This window comes from Stylophora pistillata, chromosome 3, assembly GCF_964205215.1.
Source record: "Stylophora pistillata chromosome 3, jaStyPist1.2, whole genome shotgun sequence".
Lineage (NCBI taxonomy): Eukaryota > Metazoa > Cnidaria > Anthozoa > Scleractinia > Pocilloporidae > Stylophora > Stylophora pistillata.
In genome coordinates, this window is record NC_142521.1 from 8,587,327 (window position 1) to 8,614,758 (window position 27,432).

The 27,432-nt window shown below is 37.4% G+C and overlaps 2 protein-coding genes across 2 annotated transcripts; one reads left to right on the top strand and one right to left on the bottom strand.

Moving 5' to 3' along the window:
- Window positions 1-31: 31 nt before the first annotated feature.
- Window positions 32-4,781, bottom strand: LOC111337717 (uncharacterized). Its single transcript, XM_022944063.2, has one exon. The coding sequence runs from the start codon at window positions 4,239-4,241 to the stop codon at window positions 2,760-2,762; it is 1,482 nt and encodes a 493-aa protein (XP_022799798.1). The 5' UTR covers window positions 4,242-4,781; the 3' UTR covers window positions 32-2,759.
- Window positions 4,782-6,166: 1,385 nt separating this feature from the next.
- Window positions 6,167-26,896, top strand: LOC111337719 (retinoblastoma-like protein 1). Its single transcript, XM_088753116.1, has 29 exons — window positions 6,167-6,428; window positions 6,583-6,719; window positions 6,815-7,015; window positions 7,291-7,355; window positions 9,826-9,954; window positions 10,057-10,143; window positions 10,893-10,966; window positions 11,105-11,169; window positions 12,017-12,160; window positions 12,527-12,566; window positions 12,716-12,780; window positions 13,369-13,470; window positions 13,673-13,754; window positions 14,466-14,552; window positions 15,003-15,062; window positions 15,183-15,265; window positions 15,926-16,046; window positions 16,648-16,858; window positions 17,232-17,411; window positions 17,788-18,038; window positions 18,450-18,523; window positions 19,361-19,463; window positions 19,860-19,931; window positions 20,451-20,526; window positions 21,042-21,223; window positions 21,473-21,529; window positions 21,738-21,855; window positions 22,836-22,894; window positions 23,356-26,896. Exons 1-29 carry the CDS (start codon window positions 6,288-6,290, stop codon window positions 23,533-23,535), a joined length of 3,246 nt encoding a protein of 1,081 aa, XP_088609242.1. The 5' UTR covers window positions 6,167-6,287; the 3' UTR covers window positions 23,536-26,896.
- Window positions 26,897-27,432: the final 536 nt, after the last annotated feature.

Genomic DNA, 27,432 nt, shown 5'->3' on the forward strand with positions numbered 1-27,432 from the left:
AACGCGCTTTGAACTTCAGCATTGGACTGAATAACGTTTTTCCCTTTTATTCTTTAGTACATGAGCAACGTTACAATAAGAAATCTCTAACACATGATTATCTAATTATTTTGTACAAGCATTCGGATTGATCTTTTTCATGATCTCTGGACGGACGGCAACCTCGTTCCCAGGGCCTTCTCTCTTCTACTAAGGGGAAAGCCCTGCGAACAAGATTAAGCGGAAAGATGTATGGATGACGTCACATAGATTAATCATAGACAATCGAGCCTGTCCAGTAAGAACATCTGACTCACTCGGCTGTGCTCCGCGGGCCACTATATTTGAAGTATTTGTGATCTATAACAGAACAGACGCACAGAAACATAAAATCTGTTTGTTAGATCAGTTGATAAACCAAACTCTCTCGCACCCTAGTTGCGGCAGATAAGCTACTTTAGAAACTTACCCCCTTTATCCCTTCTATATAGTATCCTTGGCTGAAGATTATTTGCCAATTTATGAAAGTGACTGAAGAACAATGAACGAACCTCTATTAAAAAACAATTTGCTTTCATTCAGTCTTGATCATGGACATCTGTTGTTACCTAGCTCTGGCTAAATACTTTCTTTCGTTCCCTCGCCATTTGAACGATACTAAGATCTACTCCAAGCCTCGAAACTGAACTTATTCAGGAATGTGTTCTGTTGTTTGGACAGTCAGAATTGTAGAAAAACCGTATGTTGTAGAAAAACCGTATGATGTTTCAGTTTGCTTGATTTTTTAGGTTGTATAGCTTTCGCTGGTGAAGGAATCAGATTGCCAAAGAGCATTTATGTACCGGCGGAGATCCAATACTTCACTTTTTGCGAGCAAACCAAAAGGGAAATCTCGAGTCTTACAAAAGCTTTCGAAGCAAGCCATCTAATTTATTTCGACCAGCTTTCACTGGTAATCAATAATAATATTTGCTGTAAAACCCTCTTTCAAAGCACAAATTTGTCATCGATGAAATTATTTAGCAAAATCTTGAGAAATATCGTGAAATCTATTTCCTCCGAAGGATGATATTTTTCTCGAAGCAAGTCCCTCTGCGGAAGTCATACCTGGCCACACTTGATTAGACTGTTTACAGTTGTTCATCTTGTCACTAACCTTGCAGTTCACTTGCCCTCAGTTCTCACCCAGTGGCGGATCCAGGGGGAGGGTCCGGGGGGGTCCGGACCCCCCCTATCAAACCTGACGCTTACAACTTTGAGGCAGGATCGTATATCACTTTTAACTGGCTGAATTTTTTAATGAATCCAAATAAACGGTAAGCAGCCAAGGAATTATAATGTGCAACCGCGACTGGTGGGAGGGGGTGTGGGGGAGAAGTAATTTGCCTCAAAGAGTCCAACAGTCCTTTCCGAACCAAAGTTTGGACCCCCCCAATCAAAAATTCCTGGATCCGCCTCTGTCACCCCATGAGTTTATATAAACAATGCACTTACTGTTCAATGTTAGCAGACTACAGGCAGTCCCCCCTTTCCGGCGAAGTCCGTAGTGCGAGTCAAAAAAACAGTCAGCGAATGTCAAAGTCAGCGCGCCACGTGGAACTCTGGGAGTTATGCACTCAAGAGGGAAAGAGAGAGTGCTCGAGGTCAAGAACTGCAGCCGGAGTGACAAGAAAAGAGAAGTTTGGTACAATGAAAGTCCTTACTTACTTCTATGCTTTCCAACTGACTGGAGACAACGCCGGAATTTTTTTCTTTGGCATCGAGTATCGAATACTGCGAAGAAAGCCTGTCTTCTGCCGTGATTTTTAGCGCACCAGCCTCCTGTCCTTTTGGCAATTTAACCTCCAAAAGTGTTAAATCCGTTACTCTAATTTTACATAGGTATTTAAGAACAGCCAAAATCAGGTTCCGGTGGAGATCTGTGTTTTCCGAATCAGAGTTTGTGTCAACTATTTCAAAAATTCCTGAATTTACCCCTGTTTAGATTAGAATTTACCCCTGCGCAGAGTCCCAGTCAATGCTGTGGTTGGTAACACCATCGACTTACCAACCACAACATTGACTGGGACTCTGCGCAATGCCTAACCTACAGCACTGACTATTTTCAACGACTGACTCTGGAAAGCTGGTTTACTAACTTAGAACAGACTCACCTAAACAGATGTCAACAACTACCCGCTCCATACAAACGACTCATTCACGACATAAACATCACAAACGACCGAAAAAAAAGAACGACCTAACTTTACCGACAGATCGAAACAGACCAATCACGACCGACTTACGTCACTTGAGTCTTACAGCCAATAACATCACGGCAAAACCAACCGATCATTTCACACGAACTGGAATAAAAACATTCTACTGACAACAATCATTCACTTGACTCTGATGATGACTTCCGCACAGGTTGTCGAAACGTCAGTCACTACCACCGACAACAGTCCTTCTCAGGACTACACTCACCTGGACTATCAGACTACACCTTCACAACTTTAGTATTACTAGTAAATATCGCACAAAGCGCGAGAAAACAGGTAGGATCGAATTTAGTTTACATTTGATTAGTTGAACAGGTGATGATGGTTTTCAAAACCAATCACACGGCGTAGTTAGTTACCTCTAGTCTCCCTACCAGCTCTTTTTTAGGATGTCACGTAACGCTTCTCTCGAGGAGTGCGCTGCGTGACACGTCAAAAACGGTTGCGGGTTCCTGCGCACAGTTCGTCTCTTGAGTTTCGCTTATTTTCGTTACACTTATGCCTGATTATAAGAGGGTGCTAGTCACCACGTGCTGGTAAGTGCACTGATGGTTTCATGATTGACAGCACAATGATAAGTGCGAAGTTTATAAAGGTTGCGATCGATGCCGCTTGCTTCAGTGTGAGAGGAAACCCATATGTTTTGGTCCCCAAATGGAACGATTCGACCAGCTTGAAAAATCTCTGCCACTCTTCTGTATTGCCATGTAGCTGACCCACAGACCAGAGGTAATTGAGATGCTGTGAGACGTGAGCTAAGGCTTTAGTGATTCCAGCTGCGCTCCAGAGGAGCCGGAGGGAAAGTAGAAGCCAGATGCATGTCCTCACAAATGTCCACCAATGGGACGATTTGAAGTTTGCAATAAGGCTTACAATGGCTCCCACGTGAGTTACAAAGTTGGCCACAGAAAAGAACGTTATTAAAACGATGAATGGCTGAAAAAGACCTGCCAGAGCTTCAGCACTACCGATCACACTGGAAAGATATTTGCTGGCATCTACTGGCGTAATTTGTGGACGTTTTGGCACACTTAGCCTTCCTTGTGTTGGTCGCGTGACATCAATCGACGCCGAAAAATCATCAAATACCTGTGATTCCTGTGGATTCCAGCGCTCCTCCTCGGGAATACTTTGGCCTGAAGTGACCCCGACTTCATCTAAAACTGGGGTGTCCTTCTCATAAACTAGTACAATGTCCTTTCCAGTTTGCAAGAAATCCATGAAAAGAAATCCAAATATGCCATTTATGACCCTTCGTAGCGGACTGAGGTTCTTCAAGACTGGGTTTTGTTCCCCTGAGGGCCTGTGCATCAAAAACGGACTGTCGCCAAACATACACATGAAGCAAACAACATCTCGAACAGTCAACCGGCTAATCAGAATGAAAGTGTAAGCTACAAACCCAGTTAGGTACATAGCCATTACCCAGAAGAAACCATACAGACCTAACCATGTCGTTGAGTCAAGTTCGAACTTTTCAATATGACTCGCTGTCCAAGAACCCGCAAATTTGTCCCCTTGGAAAACCGTGTGGAAAATGATATAGGAAGTCCACTGATAAATTTCTAAGACGAATGGATATAGGCAGTTTTTCAAGGCAGCTTTCCTCAGCCATGATTTTCTCTTTGTCTCGTGCCACGGAATGTTCTGATCAGACTCCACGAAGCCATTCACCATGGATTTACCACACAGTTTCCTCTGGAGAAGTTTGTAGAAGGCCGAGGATGTGTACACGCGAAATCCAGCGACTAAAGCAATAAGGGGAACGATGTAAAGCGAAAACTGTATCCACGTGTCAATGGTTGTCCGCACAAACACTCCGATGACGGCCACGAAAGTCATTCCTCCGAGCAAAGAGACAAAAAGTAGTCCTCCAAGCCAAGAGTGTAACTTTGAATAGAGCCTCTCTCCAGGTCCAAAGAGAGTGGATAAAGCAACCAAAGGCGATAAAGCTCGGGAATAGGAGTTCTTTGTCACAATCGATGCACTTGAGAAAGCCATAGCTAGAGCTTCAGTGATTCTTAGAAACACTTCCGGTGAAAATTCGAGTAACGATCAGGTGATCATTTATAATATTGATACTGACATCATACTCTATTGTCCATTGGCTGAAATACTTTGAGGGTCGTATAGGTCGAGCAGCCGTGATATTTCATCTGTCACTGAAAGCCTAGTAAGAAAAAAAGCCCTGAGATCATTTTGTCAGATAACAATGATTTATGGCCGGGCTTTGAAAAACTAAATTGTTGTGATTTTCTTTCGAGTAATCAGTACGAGCATGCCCTTAATAGCTCTTTTCAATGTAAAGCGAAAAGATTACATGAGAAAAGAAGTGTCATGTTGATCTAAGATCTCAGATGTAGAAATATGTCGTGTAGAGATTTGCTTCACAAGTATTCCATGTCTCCTTCGTACTCTTTGTTTGGTCTTGTCACGCAACGCGTTTTCTCTAGAGCATGTTGCGTGACGAGAATTACTCAGAATGAGTATGCTGAGTACAAGCATGCATGGAGACCAAAAATGTTTTAATACGCTGTCAAATTTTTGCTCAGAAAGCCTGTAAGTGCCTTGGAAGATTTTATTAGGAGATCAACCGCCGGATGAAGAGAAGACGGAAATTTTTTATCGTAGAAGAAGCCATACGATTTAATGATCAGTTCGCCTCGTCTACAAAGATACCTAGCAAGTAGGAATAAGTCAAGTAGGGACGAAAATTATTGGAATAGATTTTCAAAGGATGAATCAAAAAAAAAAAAAAAAAAAAAAAGATTTGATCACAGCACTCAAGAAATAAAAACTAAAATATTTTCTGAAGCTTGAAGAAGTTTTGAATGCTAAAACCGTGAGGAGGATGTGATAAGCTTTCGGAGTTCTTCAAGACCGAGTTTGCTTTCTTCGCAGCTTTTAACTTTTCTTTCAGATTGAATTGGTATGAAAACCTAGATAATTCGCTTTAGATTTTGCTTTTCAATCCAAATAGGAGTAAATACATTCCACCCTATGGTGATCGGCGAGTAATAAACATTAAAGATTCAAGATAGCGGTTCTTAGGAGCGGATCAGACCATGGAAAATTATGACCATTGTATCGATCTGAAACAAAACAAGAAATCAAAACTTCAATATTTTCTACAGCTTATGAATATTTAAAACGGGATCGTGAATAGAAACGAGCTGACGTTACCAACCTCCTAAATTGTCCTTAGGGAATCGCAGACGAGCGTTTTTCGTGCCGAAGATAACTTTGCAATCTTAAAATTTCTTGAGATTGTTCCACTCGATGTTTATCATTTCTTCTGGCTTCAATTTTTTTTTTTGTCTGCGGTTTGTTTTTATGTTTTGGTAGTGTCAAAGTACATTTGTAGTTGCCGGCTCAGCTCTCCTTTAGATAAGAAGTCAACAATATGAGCCGATGACACGGTCTCAGAGAAGACTTAATCGTTGAATAGGTCACCCATGAGATAGTTACGATGTATCCACGCTTTGATTTGTCAGAGAATATTTGGCGGAACATTGACGAGATCACGGATTAAACTTAAAGCAACTTATTAAAATTGTTTTAAATTAAGAGTTAAGGGGAAGAAAAAAGTTTTCGTGTCATGTTTTTCCGATGCGTGCAAGATCAAAGGTACTTAGCGAAATCCTCGGGGAGCTTAAATAGACGCGTATCTGCTTTGTGAAGTTAACAAAGTTAGATGACATAAGCTCCAAGCCATATTTCAGCCGAACTCAAGGTCGGTTGGTTTAAAGCGACGTAGAGGAAGATTCTAAAGTATTTGATGTCAATGCTGCAAGCTACAAGCTGTTATCAAAGAGAGAACAGTCTTGGTATCAACACTCAGCTGTAGATATTTAGCTGTTTAAAAAGGGCGGGAAATTACTGCCAAATAAGGTAAGAGATCATTAAAATTTTTATTGTTATTGACAGCTGACGCACAGTTGTCATGCGAACATCACTCGTCGCCGTGCTATATTAGGAAATCGTCACATTTTCCCGCCAATTCAGGTTTGTGCTTGCCTCTGGCCCTCCACACAAAACCGAAAAATCATGGCGAGTTCCAGCGAAGATGAAGAAGCGAATAGTTCAGAACGATTCGAAAGTCTCTGTCGTGATCTTAACATGGATGAGGAGACGAGTCAAGAAGCATGGACTTCGTACCAGAAAATTAGCACGAATTACACTCTAGAGGTACCGTTTATGTATGCGTTCGTTACATTAGTTTCTTCGAATCGTACGTATATCCCACACAACAGTTGTCGTTTCCCGGCTATCAACCGGTTGGTGATGCGATCAAGTACGTTTTGCAGACATAATATTCAGATTTCATAACTTTCCCTTTCAGGGGGACAGTCTCCACTGGCTGGCATGTGCTTTGTACGTCGCCTGTCGTAAGAGTGTTGTTCCAACGGTCGACAGTACGGGAACGGTCGAAGGAAATTGTGTTTCTCTTACCCGATTGTTGAGGGCAGCGAAATTGAGGTAAGCCTTCAGCGTAATTTTTTAGATCTGTAATTATTTCAGTTTCTTTACTGTCAAACGGACCTGTGATCTATTTGATCTTTGTGTCTTTACAGCCTCATTCAGTTCTTCAGTAAAATGAAGAAATGGTTGGACATGTCGAATGCCGCGGGAGACTTTCGAAAGAAAATCGAATTGCTTGAAAGGAACTTTCACGTCTCTACTGTAATTTTCAAGAAATACGAGCCAATTTTTTTGGAAATCTTTAAAGATCCAAGGGAGGAAAACACAAAGACTCAACGCGGCCGAAAATCAAGGTAAAAACACCAAGTTTTTGCGTGGCCTTTGCGATGGTATAAACAATAACGTGACGATTTATTTGGCCTCCGAAAATGTGAGCCTATCGCGTTCACCGCTACAGCAGATAATCTCCAAGTGTTGTTCGTTTCATGTTTATTTCGTTTTCCACAATTTTTCCCCGTGGAAATGGCTTTGTTAGCATATCAGCTGTAAACATGTGATATTCAAATGAGTAACTCGTGGCTTATTCACTGCAATAATCATTTCGAATTCTTTTATCCTCCGCGCGCAGGAAACAACCCTGTTCAGTTGGCGATGTGTTTGCTTTTTGCTGGACATTATATATTCAAGCGAAAGGTAAGCATATTCGCAGAGCTATTGTTCTTTCTTTCTTACATTCAAAAGATATTTGTTTGACGTTCATAGTTACGGAAAATGTGTACCAAAATCGGGAATGATGCACAAAAGCCTGCCAGGTTCGTGTTCCGTGCCCGTTGGCGCGAAATTTTACTCGCATCATGTAACATAATTTAACTCTATGTTAAATTCTTCTCGCAAAGACTTCGTCATTTAAACACTTACAGATAAGGGGGTGTTAAAATTACAATTTCACAGAAACATCCCAGGTCGAGAAATATCAGTCTTTTATGGATAAGTTAGCGGGTAGAAAAACCCGATACTCAGAAAGTTTTTAAAATGCCATACGTGTATCCTCGAAGACAAAAGATTTTGCTCTTTGTGCTTTCGCTTGTGCGGGACTTCGGAATTAGCTTGCTTTTTGATATTTATTTTTCTCTAGGAGATTTTTGGGGGTGGTGTCTGCGTCTTGTGAAATTTGAACTTACTGAGTAATCAATATTCTCCTTTACCGCAATCTTGTGGGGTATTTTCTTTTCTATTTTAATTGCTCACGGGCTGACTACCGCACCACGGAAAGGAAAGGAAAGGAACGTGGCATGCCTCAAGACGGCCTGGGCATAGGAATGAAAAATTGCAGAATTTGTGATGGGATTTTTTCTCTCCGTGGTTTTTTTCCATAACAAACACTATTTAGAGACAGTTTTTGTTGTATTTTGACTGTTGGCACTGACATCAGTATAATTATGTAGCATTAAAATGATGGGCAGATATCTAGAGCATGACAGCAGTGTGAAGCGTAGCCCTTTGTGCTTTGCTCCTTAAATTGTTTCGCTTCAGGCTTTTTAGAAGATTGCTATTAAGCACAGGAAATTTGCGCACCAAACATTTGTGCACAAAGGTCTAATTTGCACTAGAGTGCAGCGAAGAGTTAAAACGTTCGCCTTTTCATTAGTTGTCTTCTGGTTCACTGAACAAGATTATTTGATTGTAATGCGGGACCGGCATTGGGCTGTTTGGATCACCCCACCTGAATCTTGCTGAACCAGAGTGAAGTCTGAAGCAAAGTTATATGTCATTCTTTTGTTTGTATTTGTTCATGCTTGAGCAATAAACTAAGCCATATATTGATTGATGGATGGTTTCGAGACAGTCCAGCAGTACCAAACGTGTTCAGGCACGTTTCCCATGGGTCAAACATTACTGAGTAATTAACTTGAAGTGGTTAACCTGTTTCTAAGGAATGAGTCACAATTTTGAGATCAGTTTGTAAGAAGTTAAGATATGTTACTTTATTTTTAGGCATGTCTATAGTTGAATTTTGATACTTGTGCATTAAATCCTTAGCAATGAAATTGGCCTGTCAATTTGCAGGAGATATTTTGACAGCGTTGACAATTTTGAATTAATTCCTTTGTCATGAACTTGACCTTTCAGCGCAAGCAGAAATATTTTAACATTGCTTTTGCATATCATTAAAAATTTACTGTTAAGTGGTCTGTTTTCCCTTCATGTAACTTCAAAGATTTCAGTTAAGTTTCTTCTATTTTATAAAGGATTTTACTAAATTGTACTTTGCACTTCATCATCCTGCATGGGGTTAATTTGATTTTAGCAGATTTAAACTGCAAAATTTATTTGCAGTGATGTTATCCTTAAAGAATTTTTTGTCCAGTTTTAAAACTGAGTTAATATATTCAAGGCTGCCAGGGTGTTTAAATCTTGTCCTTTGCTACTGCTTGTTAGTTCAATTCGTCTTTCTTTAAGACAAAAGCTCAGCTGGAAACTTCCTGTGTTTTCAACAATTAATTTGTTCTTTTTAGATTTTATTTTTCTGTGGTTAGTATTAATGGCAATGTTACAAATTTTGCATTACTCTGAACTATTTTCAAGTGGATAAAGTACTTTGACCACTTTGATAGACGGATTGAGAAATCCTGACTATATATGATTGTTAGATTAGGAGATTATTTTTGTGAAAATGTGACAAGCTTTCTCTATTGTTGTCATAGAGAAGCAGAGTTCTGATTCATATGACTACCTTTTATAAGTTTTCCAAGGTTACATGCATCATTGTGTCAGTTTTTGGACTAGAGTAAAGAATAGTAACAGGGGATGAAAACTGTCTCACTGCGCAAGAGAATTCTCTTAATCTCAAATTAAAACAATTTTCCGATTATTTGCTGTGATTTTGTAACAACACAACTCATTACAGTATCTCTACTAAATCAAAGGATAGGGTCAATAGAATGAAGGGAATGATCACCAACTAAAAAAGCTCTTGATTGTTTAACAAATTCTCCTCATCAGTAAATAGGAAAAAAGAAAGACAACAGCAAGGAGAACGTGCATACTGATGCAAGGGTGTAAAGGGCTTACTAAGAGGTGATTCTGAGTCACAAAAATAAGGTTAACATTGCTTTAGCAGGGCAAACGCAGAACTCGTAACATACCATATATTGATCAACAGGTAATTTTCCTGCGATAAGTGATGACCTGGTAAACTCTTACCATCTGCTTTTGTGTTGCTTGGATCTCCTTTACTCAAATGCACTGTATGCAAAGAATCGCCGGGAACTACTGAATCCAAAATTTGAAGGTACAACCTCTCAATTCACATCTTATCAATTAATTCCAAAATTAATGATGGTATGAAAACCAGGATTGAAATTATTTTATATTTTTGAAATCCATTGCATAGGCCTGCCTCAGGATTTTGGAAACAGAGACTTCAAGGTACCAACTGATGTGCCTTGTATTGTTGAACGATTGTGCAACAGACATCAAGGTACCATAACATTGCATTTTTTTTCTTGTTTGACTGTGTTGTTTTATTTTACTCCAGCTCGAGTATGGATTCTTCACTCTTCGTATTGTGAAATACACAACAGGCCAGTGGGAGTTATGTTGGATAAGTGATGATAAGTAGGATGGATTAAGGTCAATGTCATATGTTTTTGATCAGGTTAAATCCATGTAATAGGCCTTTTTAAAGTTCTTAAAATCATCACCTTCAAAGGAGTCCAAATAAAGCAAAACTTTTTTCATGAAAATGAGTTCTTCTCTATAGGAAAATTAAAATGTCCTGTAGATATTAAAGGTCTCATGTGTACCCTTGTTTTAAAGCAGTGATTATATACAGCATCTCTAAAATGGCTCTCTTCTCGGTTTCCATCTTATGTCTCAATTAAACCAGAGGAAGCAAATTGCGATGGTGATGCATCAAGAATGCATATGTGAGACCTGAGATTGGACTCCAATTAATGAGCTTATTCTTTTCTCTTTCCTTATCTCTTTCTTGAGTCTTAATTTTTTCCCCTCTGCTTCCTTTTGTCATTTCGCCACATCCAAACGCTTTGATTTTGAAGTTCTGACACGTAATTCTTTCTTTTGACCTTACCGTTGGCATTTCATTCTCAATAAGCAAAGATTATTTTTGTGTTGGAGACTTAACTCCTTTTAAATGTTTTAATATCAGCCTGCCTCTAGTGATCCAAGGTCACCTAGTGCTCATGATTGTAGTTCATCTTTTGTTAGGAATAATACTGGAAGCCAAAGGAATCAAAGAACATCATTGGAAACCTTTTATAAAGCAACTGTTTGAAAAGAAGGTATTTATGAAATGTGAATTGAGCACAGTAAATATCCATTCTCAAGGTTTGGGCATTATGGGATAGTTTTTTCCATGTTTTGTCAGTTTGTTTCACCCAAAAGTGTGAAATAATGTTTGAAAAATGTTACTCCAATAGACATTGAAGGGTAACGAAGAGAACCTGACAGGAATTCTGGATCAAGGCAATTTTGAACCAAACTGGTAAGGCCTGTATAGTTACTTACACCAGGTTGGTTACTGCCTTCTGGTTAGGTATATCAACTTTTGGCAAAATTAAGAGTTTGCATGAGTGGCATGCACCTCAAGATTCATGGTTGATACCCTACAAATTGTTACAGTTTTAGGTGGCTGCAGGGGTAGTCAGGGCCTTAACACTAACTAAGCCAACTAGCGACAGACTAGTAGAAATTCAGTTTTGGCCAGTAGTCTTCAATTTCTATTAGCCAGTTTGGATAGTAAACAAACTGGAATTGTTTTGGCATCTAAATTGTCACTAGCCACTTAGCTAATAAGTTGAAAAGTTAGTGTCAAGCCCTGGTAGTAGAACACTTGCTACAGAAGCAGAAGAAACTAATTTGGTGACCTAGTAGCTGTGTTTGATGATCAAGTTAGAGTGTTTTTTCTCTCGTTGGTGTTTATGATCTAAAGTAGATATCAATTATAAAACACTGTAATACATTGCTCAAAATTTCCCTAGTTTGTTTTATTTGCTTCTCTTTTTATGTTTCTGTTTCATTCTTTTCCACATGACTAAAATTTCATTTCTGGCAGCCATTTGGAGTATTCTATTTACCTGTTTGCAGGAGGATATATGGATATTATGGGGAGAAGATATATGTTTATAAATTTCTTGGAGTTAAAGGGTGAAAGTAGTTGAGCCTTAAGCCCTGTGGCTTGTTCTTTCCCTCAATGTATTTACACCCAGATAATGTCTACTTTGGCATCTCTTTTAGTCCTAAATATGGGTGTTTGAAAAATGTCCTTTCCCTTGCACTAGATGTTTTGAAAAAGTGCAATTTTTGTTTACTTTTGTTTTATTTCCCAACAGTAAATCTGTCAACAAAGAGTATGAAGAGTATGTATTATCTGTTGGTGATTTTGATGAAAGGATCTTCTTGGATGATGAAGCTCACATAGAAATAGGAACACCAGCCAAGTCTTACACTTTTGCAGAAGTGGATGAACAACAAAGGTTCACTTTGACTTGTTAGTTTTAGATTACACGTACAATAATATATTTTACTGAGGTTAGAGAATACTTGAGCTGCTATGGATAATTCTCCAACCAAGTTGTTATGGCCTGAGCTAACTGTTATTAAGAGGTATAGAAATCTTCCAGTTACTTAACTTTACTTATCTTCCTGCTACATTTCATAAGGGAAACCCTCTAGTGAGCTTCTTGTAGAGGAAACTGGAAGTGAAAACCATCAAATATTAAACTATACCACTGGAAATTCATTACAGCACTCAAACAACCATCTTTATTTTGTACATTGTAATCTTGCAAACTTAACAAACAACAATTTATTCCTTCTAAGTATATATTTTTCTTTTGTAGAATGGGACTAAGGAGGAATCTACAGGAGCACTTTACAAGAGTGAGTGTCTACTTTTGCTTTGGTTGACTACTGACTGTTGATTTTTTCTGATAGAAAGTTAGTTGCATTTCAAAAGTACTCATCCCTGGGGTAAACTCTTAGGCACATTGCTTAAGTTAAAGTTGTTTTGACATTGTGTTTGTTATCAGACGAGAAGCTTGGCACCCTCAACACCGCTAACTGGAAGACGTTACTTAAAGGAGAAAGACCCTAAGTAAGATTTGAAGTTATGGTAAAAAATAATAGAAGAAATAAACACACTTTTCTCACACACTGTTTTGTCGATTTTCTCAATCTAATTTCCATCATAAATTCTCTAGGACTATAAACAAACACATCATCCAAAAATAGGGAGTGATACAATTTTCAAAGTTTATAACTAAGATTGCCAAAAATTAATGCACCAAATAGAAATCCTCTTTTGGATGGGTGGGTGGTAAAATGTCAGTTTACATGGAACACTAAAATTAAGTAATTAAGTTTCTAAAGAGTTTAAGTGCCCAGTATGGTGAACAGTACCCATCCCTGGTGAACAGTACCCACCCATCCCTGGTGAACAGTACCCACCCATCCCTGGTGAACAGTACCCATCCCTGGTCCTTGCTGGAGTGAGAGGAATAATAATTTCCACTTGCTTCTTTTGCAGCCAGTTGGAATTGAGACTGTGTGATAGAATATACTTGTTGTCTATTGGAATGTGACCATCAGTGTTTGGTTGATGGAAATTTGTTTACTTGTGAAGATTAAGTGAATTTTGTTCTTTTTTGCAGTAGTTAACATGCTTTCTTCTTCTATTGTGTAGGATAACTCCTGTATCTACAGCAACACAATCCGTCAGTAGACTTCAAGCTCTTTTGTCAGGTTTGAAGGCAGGACCTAGTGATGGCCTTATGAAAATATTCTCGTAAGTTTGCAACATATTTGTTAATAAACAAAAGTTTTTCTTGCAAAAAAATAACTACTTTCAGCCTAAACTGCATTTAACTCACACAAGCAAGATGACAGCCTAAAAAAAAACTTGAACCAAAAAAATGGCTATCACATTGCAAAATAATTTAAACCCTTTTAAGTTTTAATCACAGTCTGTTGATTTGTTTTTGTCACAGGGAATGCAGCAGAAACCCTCAAGAAGCTATTGAAAGTCGTGTCAGCACACTTGGGGAGACTTTCTTGAGGGAATATGTACAGGTCAGGGCTCAAAATAAAAAAAATTCTTGATCTCAATTTGCGAGTAATTCCAGAAATTTAGTTGCAAGTTCAAAAATTTTAGTTGCAAAATTGACTAACCCAAGAAATTTCATGAGCGTTGCACAATGTTGTATCTGAAAAAGTGCACCCATGATACATTTCTCAGCAAGAAATCAACGATAAAAGTCACACAACATTTCACTTGAATTTGGCAGGATGTTTTGGACAAAACTACACTAACCAGTAATGAGTAAGACATAAGGCTGTTAAATGTAATTTATTTATAAGCTAGGCTGTAAAACGGTCCCAAAATCACTACCAATGGAGAAATTTTAGTCACAAAAGCAAAATCTTTATTTGCAAATGCGTCCGCTACAGGTGCAATTTTGAGCCTGCAGGTATAAATAACTTGGACTTAAAGTGAATTTTTACCCAGTCCAGTAACTACAGCATGCTACAATGAATATCATTCACTGCCACTCACTGGATTTGTTCTCGGATGCCCCTAGTTCAACTCCTCGGCTGCGCTCTGTAAATAGCCCACCGGTCTGCCTCCTGCCAGTGGGGATTTTTAAGCCCTTAGTTAGTCTACATTGTGGCTGAAAAGCCCCTAAGGGAGAGCCTCAATTAATGTATATTATTATTATTATTATCATCCCTTGAGTTCATTTTAGTTTGTTGTTAATGCTGCTTCTTTGCATCTTATTACAGCCATCTCCTGATAGACCCAAGTCTCCTTGCTCAACCAGAGAATTTGCAACAAAGAGATTAAAACTTGCAGAAATTTTGTACTACAAGGTGAGAAAAAACATTTTTTGTTTTAACGAAACTCTTTAAATGTGGTACTCTAAAACAAAACAAGGGCTATTCTATTATGTGGAAAGAAGATGGTTGAAGGTGGAGAAGACAAACATGGTTTGCAAATTTTAAGTGTAAAGTTGGACAATTTTTCAATGTGCAGAAAAAAGTAACAAGCTATCTTAGAGTATTGAATAGACCTCTTTAAACTTGGGTGATTGTTTCCCCAATGTAGGTCATGTGGTCATACTTTAGAGAACTGTTTCTTTTAGACATCATCCTTTTTGTGTGTGCGTACACACAAATAATATTCAAAAGGGGGAATTCCTTTTAGACCTCCATCGGGAGAATGACGTACACAAGCTATTGGTATTAGAGGTCTCTTATGGAGAGTATAGATTAAGTTATGCATGCAAAGAACGATTTGAAATAAAATGAATATATTTGCAGGTTCTTGAAAGTATAACTCTTTTGGAACAGAAAAGGTTACAAGGACACCTTGATTTAACTGTGAGTAAACTTGTTTTTACATTTGTCATGCAAGAGTCAGTTGGAGCTGCAGCAGCTGCATTTTGTGATTGTGGAGAGCTTCAAATCTTACTGGAATACCGTTTTCTTTATTTTTCACAGGGTTTGCTGGAGCAGGATAACTTTCACTGTTCCTTGATGGCATGTTGTTTGGAAATCATTATCTTCTCTTACAACTCTCAAAGGTACTGTAGGTATTTTGTTTATAGCCAAGGCTGACTGCCCACTTTTATTAAGAGCACACATCCTGATTGAGTATTGGAAAACCAAATATTAAGTGATCAAAGTAGCCAGCCAATGAGAGGACTGGGAAATATCATCAGGTGCCTACATGTAAGTTGATTTGTTGACAAAGAGTGGGATGCTGCGGAAAATGGATGTGTATCCCTAATTCTGAGAGAGAATTTCCACTCTTGAAAAGTGTTTGAAGTGAGAACTAGTAGACAGGGAACAAGAAATAAATTATATTACTGGTAAGAGGGATAATTTATTTATAGGTAGTTGACTAAAGCAGCAGTTTGCTTTCTGAAAATCAACAGTTTTAAATCAGAAACCTTCAATACACAAGAAATAATGAGTTCAGCTTGAGAACATAAGATGGAATTTGTTTGCTTGAGTCTTAATATGCTCAGTGTACAAGAATTGACAGCTCTGCTTAAGTTCCCAAGTTACCCTTAGGTTTGGTTTTGAATCTTGTTGGTTGACAAGGACCAAACACAAACTGAATTAATGCAAAACTTGAAAGCAATTGCATATTTCTTTGACAATCAATTGAAAATTGCCCTTTCCTATCGGTATTATTTAACATAATTTAAGCCTACTTTGTTTCTATATTTAACCGTTAGGACTTTCCCTTGGGTGATTGAAATCTTTGAAATCAGTCCTTTCTACTTCTACAAAATTATTGAAGTTTTCATCAAAGCTGAAGATGGGCTGTCAAGAGATGTTGTAAAGCATCTTAATCATGTAAGTTGTAATTAATCAGATTATTAGAGCTGATTCTTATCTTAGTGTTGTAGTAAAAAGAGGGCAGCTCCTTTTAATGGCTGGGATTATCTGGAGATTAACTGTTGTTTTATCATTAACTTGTTATATATAGCTAGGGGATCTCTTTTCTTTGTTTGTTTTGTGTTTTTTAGAAATGAGTGGGAATATTTTCTTATCAAATAATTAAATGTGATTGATGGAGCAGGATGAGAGATAATTATTACTTTAGTGATCTATTTTTTCAGTGTCCATTTTGGGTTATGGAAGTAACATGAAAATGGAAAACTTTAACTTATTACAAGATTAAATGTACCTGGCTGTTTATCAAAATATGAGGGCATTCTTGCATGTATATAGAATATACTATTTTGGGGGGTTATGGAAGTAACTTGACCATGGAAAACTTTAACTTATTACAAGATTAAATGTACCTGACTGTTTATTAAAATATGAGGACATCTTTTTCTAATTTGTGTTTTGTGTCTTGTTTTTGTACCAGTGGAATGATATCAAGTGAAGTGTGTAACAAAACAACACTGTACCTATTTTTTTTAACCAGTTCTTGTTTCTTTTCAACTAGATAGAGGAACAGATTCTTGAAAGCCTTGCGTGGAGCCATGATTCGCCTCTTTGGTTTTCAATCCAACAAGCTGGCTCAGTTCCATCATGTGAAGATGTGTCACTGCCTTACCAAACAGAATCTGCACACACCACACAAAATTTACTGGCCTCCCCACTTGTCCACCCTCGTGTTCAAAGGATTTGTGGAGAAGAAGGAGCAGCAAGGAGAGGTGAGTGACAACACCTTTTCTTTATTTTCCATTTATTTCTATTCATCTCAAGAGACAAGGTCAGTTAGTTGAATGTCTAAATCCTTAGTTATTACCTTTCAATAGATTGCTATCTGTCACATGTCATCCTTCATGGTTGGTGTGTTTCACACTAGCTGTTTGTGACTGACAATTTTTCTTTGCATTAATTTTAAGTTTAACAACTTTTTCCCACCTATGATTTTTTTGAAGTAACTTTTTTTTGTGTTGGGATATTATTCTTTAGTGATTTTTGAACCTCTTGTTAGAAATTAATTGTTGTTTCCCTAAGCTTAGATATCCTCTGTGATCTGACTTACATTAATTACTCCTCTTTGCTGTATTGTTTTCTTAGTTTTGCCATCACCAAGCTCTCCTTCAGCCCATGATGTCTATAGTTCACCAGTAATCCCAAGCAGTGGTGCAAGACGTAATCTCATGGTCAATTTTGGCAGTTCTCCTCCTGCACAGACTGGGCAGCCAGTGACACTGTCACCTACAACTCGCCAGACAACTGCAAGGAATGCACCAACTCGTAAGCTTAATATTCAGATTTCAAGGATCGGTGTTGAAGCAACCTGCACATCCCCAAAAGATAGAAATCATATGTACCATAATTGTATTAAAAATATATGGCAGTGATTGAGAGAAAAAAAAACACAACAGCAAAAAAAAGCGATAAGAGAGACTTAAACTAGCTTTGTTACAGTGCTGCATGGTGTCCAATAGGTGCCCAAGATTAACAAATTCTTTGGCTAAATTTTGATGATCTGAACTATATATTATTCAGACAAGTGAACACTCTGCAGTGTTTTTGCACCATTCTTCTGCATTCACATTACTAATACAAACCCTGACACTGATTACCAAAAGAACAGTACTGTTTTAAACTCTTTTAATTCTTGTTTCAGTGATCATTACCCCGGCTCCTGGAAGCAGTGGGGGTTATATTGTTAATGGTGCTGTGGTGTTGCCAAACACTTCAACCACAGTACAAGTGACTTCTCCTCAGGCTGGTAGTGTATTAACAACCAGCAATGCCACTGCATCACCAGCATCTAGTCCTGTGAGACCATCGTCAACACCAACCACACCTAAGGCAAAGGTTACTACTCCAAGTAAACCTAAGAAGACTGGTTCCTTGGCATTGTTTTTCAGAAAGGTAAAGTAGAAATGTTGAAAAATGATGGCACTCTGTTTGTGGAGAAGCAATGAAGCGATTGCCCTCTTAGAGAACCAATTTGACCCTGAACCCATGCTTACAAAACTTTACCATAAAAACTTAGAAAATGAAAAGGTTTTGAAAGCTGAAAATTAAACAGGTGTAACTACTTCTATTGTAAAGTGCTGTTGAGGTACTATTTGGGCTTAAAATTGCCTAGAATTACAGTGTTGGTGAGTATTTTGATTTGTAATTAGTGGTTTGCTGGATGTTTCTGGTTTGCTTCCCAAAAAAAAAAAACCAACAGACCTTAAGATTTTATTCATTCATAAAACTACCTATTGTCTCTTCAAGTTTGCCTGGGAAGGTCATCCAATCTTTTGTACTGAACTTTCTCTTGTTTATTTACAGTTGTATCATCTGTCCAGTGTTAGACTGAGAGACTTGTGTACAAAACTTGATGTCCATGAGGAGCTCCGTCTAAAGTAGGCTTGCACTTATGTTCACTTGATTTTTGTCCCCTGGTTGCCTTAAACCTTCTGATAAGCCACTGTGTGGCTAATTTCTTTGCAAAGCTTACTAACAAGGGCCTATTGGAGAATAAGGTCTCATAAAATTGGTGCGGGGGGGGGCTCTTCAAAATCTTATTGGTTAAAAATGTGTTATTTTTCCTTGGAATTGTTGCCCAGATTTATTGAATACCCCAAACTGTATGAGTGGAAGATGCAGTGGCCTATGGTTATTACATTGGACTCCAGGGTCTAGACCTGGCTGCGTCATGGTGTATTGTTCTTGGGCAAAACATGTAAATTTCACAATGATTTGATCTCTCTCTCCACCCAGGGGTACAAATGGATACTGCTATAATTTTTATCTTCAAGGAAATCTGATGAAATGGGGGGTGGGAGGGGGGGACTGTAAGGGACTGGCATCCTATCCAGGGAGGAGTTGTAATACTCTTGGTCACTTCGTGCTATGGAAACCAAGATAAACTTGAGCTGGATGCTCAAGTACATATAGACTTAGCCTACCCACATACCACATACCTAGCCACATACCACATACCTGGCTCTAGTACATATAGACTTAGCCTACCCACATACCTACCCACAGTATGCAGTTCATTGGTTGAAAACTTACAGCAATAAAAATGGAAAGCGATCTGGGTACCAGTGACATAGATTGTACTAAAACATTACCTAGCCTAATTGAGTGGCAATAGATCAACTACTTTAGATCAACTTATGTGTCCTTTGTTCTTCTCACCTAGGAGGATTTGATTTTACTAATTCCACTTCTTACTCCATTGTTGTTTTTTACAGGATGTGGACATGCTTTGAACATACACTGATGAATGTGACAGAGCTGATGAAGGACAGACATATTGATCAGATATTGATGTGTTGTATTTATGTTATGGGCAAGGTAATTGATATTTTTTCTCTGGGTAGTTCAACCTTGCCTTGCATGTAGTTTCTTGTTTTAGGGGTAAGCTGTTGAAATGTGAAGGAACATCTGTGTGGAAACTTGTTAACACAGCTGTTCATGTCTTTTAATAAACTCCTAAAAGTGCCTAACTTCTATTTTCTTACAATGACATCCATACATTATCTGGCAAGTACTGAAACTTATTTTGATCTAATAGTGCTAAATTCTTGTAACTAATTTACAAGGAAATGTGTAGCAGCTAGAGGGGACAATTAAAGGGTTTTAAAACTTGCTCGTTTCTTTCAGATAGAACATCTTTGCATCTCCAAGGTGGAGTGTTAGTAACTGTGCATTCATGTGTCAGCTGACATGTTCATCTTGTTCATTTTTCAGGTCACAAATGCTGATTTATCATTCCAGAACATAATGAAATGTTACCGTACTCAGCCCCAGGCTGTCAGCCATGTAAGGGTCTTTAAACACGAAGGCACGCTATAAAAGGAGCCTTAGGTCCCACTGGACCATTAAATTTGTCAAGCAACCGTCGTGTGATGTAGAAGTCTTAGAGTCAAGTCAGCTTGAGCTACAGCTACTCCCAAGCAGTGAACAACGGGCGCATTCCTCAAAATTGTTTTATGTCTTCATCACAATGCAAGAATTTTTGAGATTTGTATTTTCTTTCTCCAATGGAAACTGTCTTTATTTGTGGCGGTAAATTTGAGATCGAAGTTGGTGGTTTGCACGTTACCTCGTGCCAGCTAGCATGCTGGTGGAAGTAAACAATAGATATCTCATTAGCCCCTTTTGTTCATCTACCAGGATTTAAATTTGACCCACACATGTCAACAGTGAAGGGCAAATGAGCCTAGGTCTTCCCAGGGAAGACTTCCTTATATAGTGGGCCTTCATGTTTAAGTGAAAATAATAACCCTCAATTTTTAAATCTCCCTTAAAATTGAGATTGAAACATTACATTTCTTAAAGGTTTACAGAAGTGTACTTCTCAGAGGAAGAAGAAGAGCTCCCCTTGGCAGCAGTGGCAGCGATAGTGGAGCAAGAGGTAATTACGATTAATAATTTTTTTAGTATCAGTTTTCTTCTGTTAGTGTTAGTATTTGTGGAAGCCTATATATGGATAGTCCAGGTTTCAAAGCAAGGAGTGACTCAACAAATTTGATATTTAGCTGCACTGATCTCTTGTTGTCAACTCTTCCTTTTGGATACAAATACCATTTTAGCAATCTCTGTTTGAAGACTTGCTCCAGTTAAGGTTGTCATCAGAAGCCAGTGGGTGGTGGAAACCCACTAGCAGCCAGACTGTTTTGCGCCAGTTACTTTGTGAATTGCCATCAAAGACAGAAAATAAGTATTTTTCAACTGATTCTGACATCAATGTCTGACTAAAAAAAAGTTGATATGTCTCAGAATGCTGAAAATCATGTCTTATTTTTTCAGGGGGGGGGGAGACATGGGAGAGGAAGTTGTAGGCAGGGGCTCACCTAAACATAAAGAAGTGCCAGATATGTTAATAGTCTCATAGCTCTTCAAACTTAGTTTTTGGCAATTTATCAACAGGTGTTAAAAGTGAACCTGGTAGTAGTGGACCTGCCAGCCCCGTACAAGGTCCCAGTAGTGCAAGAGCAAGCCCAATACGGAGTCCCCCTCCAAACAGTGCATCAACCTCTGGATCAAGTAGTACTGAAAACAGTCCAAACATTGATGGTGAAAGAGGAGATCTTATTGAGTTTTACAACAAGGTAAAGACTAGTAGATTTTTCTGAAATTATAGGAGCACTCAAATGTCAATTCAAAACTTAAGATTGAATTTTTTTCTGAGAAGAAAATCTGAGACAAATTTAATGATTCCCCTTAAAATTCTACTGGGATCAAAGCGGTCAAAATGAAATTTGCACCCCTAGAGTCTTCACCTTCAAATACTACATCAAATATTTTAACAAAAATCTTACGGATAATCAATCATCTTTTTTATCGAATTTTTTCATCAGGTGTTTATAAAAAGAGTAAAGAATTTTGCCCTCAAGTTCTCTGCTGGAGACAGAGCGGTAAGTTATGTAATTTCTTTTGCATAAATGTTTTTGCTATAGAATAACAATTTTGACATTTTTAAAAGAAGGTAAGTGATCCTAGTAAGCAACTCGGGAAAATGATTTGAATAAAATTAAACTCATGTCTTTTCTTGCAAGGAAGTGATTCAAAACAATGATTGTTCATTCCAAGATTTTGCTTATGATTACTTTGTCTTTCCTTTAGACGGATTCCCCTCCCTTGTCCCCTCTACCAGTCATGAAAAACCAAGCGCACTCACCACGACGCAAAGTTTCAACCCGATATCCTGTGTACATCTCACCTCACAAGAATCACAAGAATGGTAAGTTGTTTTTTGTATATACACTGCACTAATGAAGAGCACTGCCTTTTTAGCTAGCTGTGATGATAAAATGGTTTTCAGTGGTTGATTCCTTTTTATGACTCTTTTGTTACTTAAGTTACGTGCACGAATGACCAACAAATGTCCGCTAACAAAGCATATATGAAAATAGACTCCCGAGTACGATATATGGCACGCAACAAAAATGTAACAACAAGCAGTTACCCATTTTAACTATTATTTAATTAGTGTTACATTGTCTAATTTACATAGGTTAAAGATTAAGTTAAGCAGTTCATAAAGCAGGCTTACAATCCTTCATGCCGTGTAAGTGTTCGTCGTCTTGATCAACTTCCAATTCCAACATCTGCCGACTGAAGACCATAGCACTTGGCTTTCTTGATTCATAGCTTACTTTCCGTGTACACAAATTTTTCCGGAGGACTCCATAGTAAACTCTGTATTCTCTATCTTCTTCCTCTCTCGACTATCGTCTTTTTCATCTCTTTCTTCTCTCCGGATGTCGCAAGGTCAAAAGGTCATAGCCTTGTCATATCATAGCTTCCACAAGTTCAGTCAGCAAGCCACGAGGGTAAGCCCTCGGGCAAATCTCTTTTGTACTTCTCACAAGCCAGCTTTTATACATTTACTTTAGTTATCTAGAATGTTCTATTACTATTTATAGCGTATTACAAGTTGTACTATTTTTGGAAACTGCTGAGTCACATGAAAGAAGTTCCTGGAATATTACAGATTATAGATAATTCTAGAAAGGTCTGGGATTGCGTGACAGATTCAGTAAAAATAATTCGATCCTCGTAACACTTGGGAAAGAACAAAAATACAAAATCCCTCTTAAGAAATTCTGTTTAAATACTGTGGATATGAAATTAATTTTTGATAAAATGCAAAAAGTATAATAAATGGTGAATATTTAGTCTATAGACATGGAGTAAATATTTGTTTCTTTTATTCCCCAGGAGTTTCAATGACACCAACAACACGGATGTTATACTGTTTTAAAGAAAGTCCTGCAGAGGTAAATTATGTTTTGTTTTGTAATTATTTTGATAGTAGTCGCTATAAGTGTTAATTATCTTCCTTCCTATTATGATAATGTTTTTAATCTGCATCTTTCAAAGCTGATACATTGGACACAGGTGAAACAGAAAGAAACATTCTGAGCACTCAAGAAGTGTTGTGTGTACACCTGCGAATCAAATGGAATTGCTGTAAATGCTTCTCAAAGTTTACCAAATACAAAGTTTAAATGATTCTAATATTAGTCTCCCTCTTTCATTTTGCAAACCTTGTTTGTCCCATTCCCTTAGAAAATCCCAGCATCAAAGTTAGGTTAAAATTTAATATCATTTTGGTCACGGTGTGGGGTAGGCCACATATCTTCGATTAGGAAGTACCACTAAATTATGCAGAGCTAATACTTTCACCAGTGATTTTTAAGTATCATGCAATTATTCTCATTGTGTTTTTTATTTGCAGAAACTACGAGATATCAATCACATGCTGAAGCAAGGTACAGGAGAGACAAGTCGCAAGAGAGCTCTTTTACAAGATGATCAGGGCAGTCATCCACCAGCTAAACGAACAACTTCAGAGGAGGTGTTACAGCGAAAACTAACCAGTATGCTTGAGGAACGGCAAGCATCAGCCTCCAGATAATCATTAAATAATTATAATGGTGGATTGTTTTATTTTGGTTGTCTTTTTACTAAGTAATACAGAATCACTGCAGCAGTTTACTGTCCTTACTGACCATTGGACACAAGTACAAGTTTACCATTTAATTATGATATTTTAACTTACTCTTAATGTTTTAGGTTCTGTCTTTAATGTTGTGGCCATTCAGGTCAGCAACAATTCAGGAAAGGTCACTCTCTGAGTAATAATCACTTTTAAATTATTTGTCATTAAATCAGTCAATGCTTTCTTCTTAAAATAATATCTGAACATATGATGTTATCAAATTTGTGTTAAGTTAAACAATTTATAGGAGAACATTATTTACCGTGTCTGCTCATCTAAACTATTATTAAAAGTTATTGGTTATTATTTTACCTCAGATAATAAATAAATGCCTAATAATCTCTTACAACGCAAGTTTCATTAAGAGTGTTGTTGTAAGAACCTTTGATCGATCCTTTGTTGGAAATCTCAATTATGATTTTTATATTAACCACCAAAAATTTATAGTTTTATTGTATTGTTATATTTAATTACTGTCCTTTCAATGTAACTTTGTCCGTTATAATTCATCAGAATGATAAGCTCAACTTCTAGATTTAGCCTAAACAGATGGTTTTGATATAATAATTCACTTGACTCCTGACTCTAATTGTGAATAATTTTAATCATAAACTCATTTGTAGTCGACAAATTTAGTACTATGAGTTTAATGCCTTAAAAATTGTTTATGGAATAATTTTCTGTTTTTAGTTACTGACAAGAAAAGTAATTGCTGATAAAATAGGTCAACCAGAGAATTCCATTGTCCTCTGCAACAAGATTGATACATTTTTCTTACTTGAAGATAAAATCCGTAATCATACATACTACAATAAAATCACACTAAGTTAGACAATGATAAGATTTGTATAATTTTTGTTTAAAAATGTTTCAAAATGCCTTCTGTTTCAACCTTTTTAACTTCAATGAAGTTTTATCATATTAAAAGACAGAATTTGAATAGCATCTGAAAAATTTCACAAAATAGTTGCTATTATTCCTATATCAAACTGTTCTTCAGGATTTGGAGCCTAAGCAAATAAATTTGTACGAGCAAAGTAATGTGCATATTGAGGAGGAACAACTGTTAGGCACCCCTCACATGTCACACCCTGGACCCTTAAAACTTTCAGAAGTGATGATTTGCAACTTCTCAAAGTTTTTTACACATTATTCAGCAAACAGCCAATGTGGATAGATGAACTTATTACCTGTAGGGTGTTACATTTGCATAAAAGCAATTGTATGCATGGTCACCTAGCTTTCAAATTTGGAAAAACATTGACTCCCTTCAAAAGAAAAAAAATAGCGCATGTAAATCAAGTGGCTTACTTCATGTTTGAAGGGGGGGGGGGGGGAATTTGAAGATATTTAGTTTCTTTCCTTGACAATGATCTGGTACCTAAACATTTTCTAGCAAAATAATTAAAAGTACAAAAACATGCAAAATTGCCAATTAGAGAAATCACATGTTGATGAATTTGCAAAGAAACACAAAGCAGCTACAAAGGTGAACTACCAATCAGATCTTCAGAGGTAAACAGTTAGCGTATCAGTTTCTGTTCTCTGTCCCTTGGGCCAGGGAATGTAAAACAGGTGGATGTGATTTGTGGAGAAATTTTATCCCTTCACTTTCTTGTCCATTTTTTTTTTAGCCAAAAAGTAGATTAAGGATTAATTTAACATGACTGTTAGAAACGGAAGTATTTAAATTTTTTAGCAGACTTCAGCTGCAAAACTTGTTTCCGTTTTAGGGAACTTTCATAGTTTAGTAGCAGAACCTTAAGTTCTAGCTCTTCCATGTTTTAGTATGCTTGGATTGATTTATAAGGGGGATTGATTCAAATTAATTATGAATATACATGTTACAGAAGAGGCTAGGAAAGCAAAAGGAAGTGGAAAATTAATTGTGTTTACCTCTTTGGAGAAAAGAAGTTTCACATGCATTTAAAGGAAAACTGTTGTCATTACCAGATCAGGCTATTTTTTTCTGTTCAAGACTGAAGAATTGCAGGTGAATTTACAACAGAGACTGATTTGATTTGCTCTGACTTGTAGTTCAATATATACACTTCTTAAGTTTCATTATCCTCTGTTTTTGGTTTGGGAAATCTTTGTGGATGCATTTCAAGAAAAGGAAATTGAAAGACTGACCAAAATAAAATTGAACTTCAAAATAATTTTTTTCCAACTTAAATGAATTTTAATTTAATCTTAAGATTGTAGTAGCTTTTTGAGAATTAAGTGGACACGTTCATGATACTCGTGGCCATGCATAGTTGTTTCAGAAAAGTGCTTTGAACTCTGGAATACCTTAAAAACTTTTTTAGCAGCATGGCTCAGTTGCAGGAAGAACAACTAAAATTAATCTGGTGTAAATTGTCGTGGCAAAAATTTGGTTTTGTTACTGAGGATTATTGATAAGTAGGGTTTTAAAAAACCAGACCTATATCAGTGACTTGTACGATAACTGGATGTAAAGTAAGTTCTTGATGACAGTTTTCCTTTGGCATGTGAATTTTTTTTTCCCTTTTTATGTTGTAGTAGGTATAAAAGCTTTTGCTTTTCAGAGTTAGTCATGTAACCCTTTAACTTCCAAGAGAGATCAAGACAATATCTCACCGTATTAATATAACATATAGCCAAACAAGTAATGAGAATAAAGAAAAATATCAATAAGGGATCTTAAGTTGATCCAATGCTACATTCTCCATAGTAATATTGTAGGGATTGTTTGGCAGATAGTAAGGAGAATTGCAAATGAGATCTTAGGAATGAAAGGGCTGAGATCTGTATTGTTTTGTTGCCCCAGCCTCAACGAACATGCAAATTAGAAATTAAATTACACTAACAAAGAGCTTGTGCTGTAAGTTTATGAGAGGAGAACATCAGCTCATGTTCTCTTGGTTTGATATCTTATTTTCTTAAAATGTTGGATGTTACCTCGTGGTTTTTCTTCAGTGAAGTGACTCGTGTGGCTTTCCATCAAAGCTACTGGTTCCAAACATTTGTGCTCTGGCTTGAAATAATTATGTTCAGGTAAAATAGTGTTTTGCAGTAAATTTACATAATTTCACTAAAAACTTGTTCTCATCTGATAGAAAGTTTATTGATTGATTCTTTGCACTTGCTGCTTTGATGAAATACTTTGGTATTCTAATTGAATTTTCACGTGTATGTTAGTCAGCAGTTCAGCATATCTCTCAGTTTGTCTTATCAGAGCAAAGCTCAGTTCAGGTGTTTAACAGCTACTAATATGTACTTCCATTGGTTGTATCGATTAAAAATATTTATCTGATGAAGTGAAACTATCTTCTTGGATAAAATGGGTTAATGTTGCTAAATCTCCCACATTATCCGTTCACAAGTGTCCTGTTGGGTTATCAACCAGAAGCGAATTCATTCTTAATCAACATGCTCAGGTCCAAGCATCTTCATACGAATGTCTAGAGCACGCTCATATTCTCCTTGGCCTGTGGCCGGTCACCTAATGTAATGTTTCTTCATCTAAATGTCTAGAGCACGTTCATACTTTTCCTTGGCCTGTTACAGATCACCTAATGTATTTCTTATTGTAAGTACGAGCGACGTCAATATGCTCGAGTCCAAGCCTCTTCATCTGAATGTCTAGAGCACGCTCATAACTCTCCTTGGCCTGTTGCAGGTCACCTTATGTACTCTGTGTATTAAAGGCTGATAGTTTCGAAAGAAACTGTTTGGGGCTGCGTCGGTGGGAGTAACGAAATAATCTGGATATATCAACAAAGTTGAAATGGTAAATTGGCCACCGTAACGATTGCAATAGCTGACGTTTCGAGAATTAGCCCTTCGTCG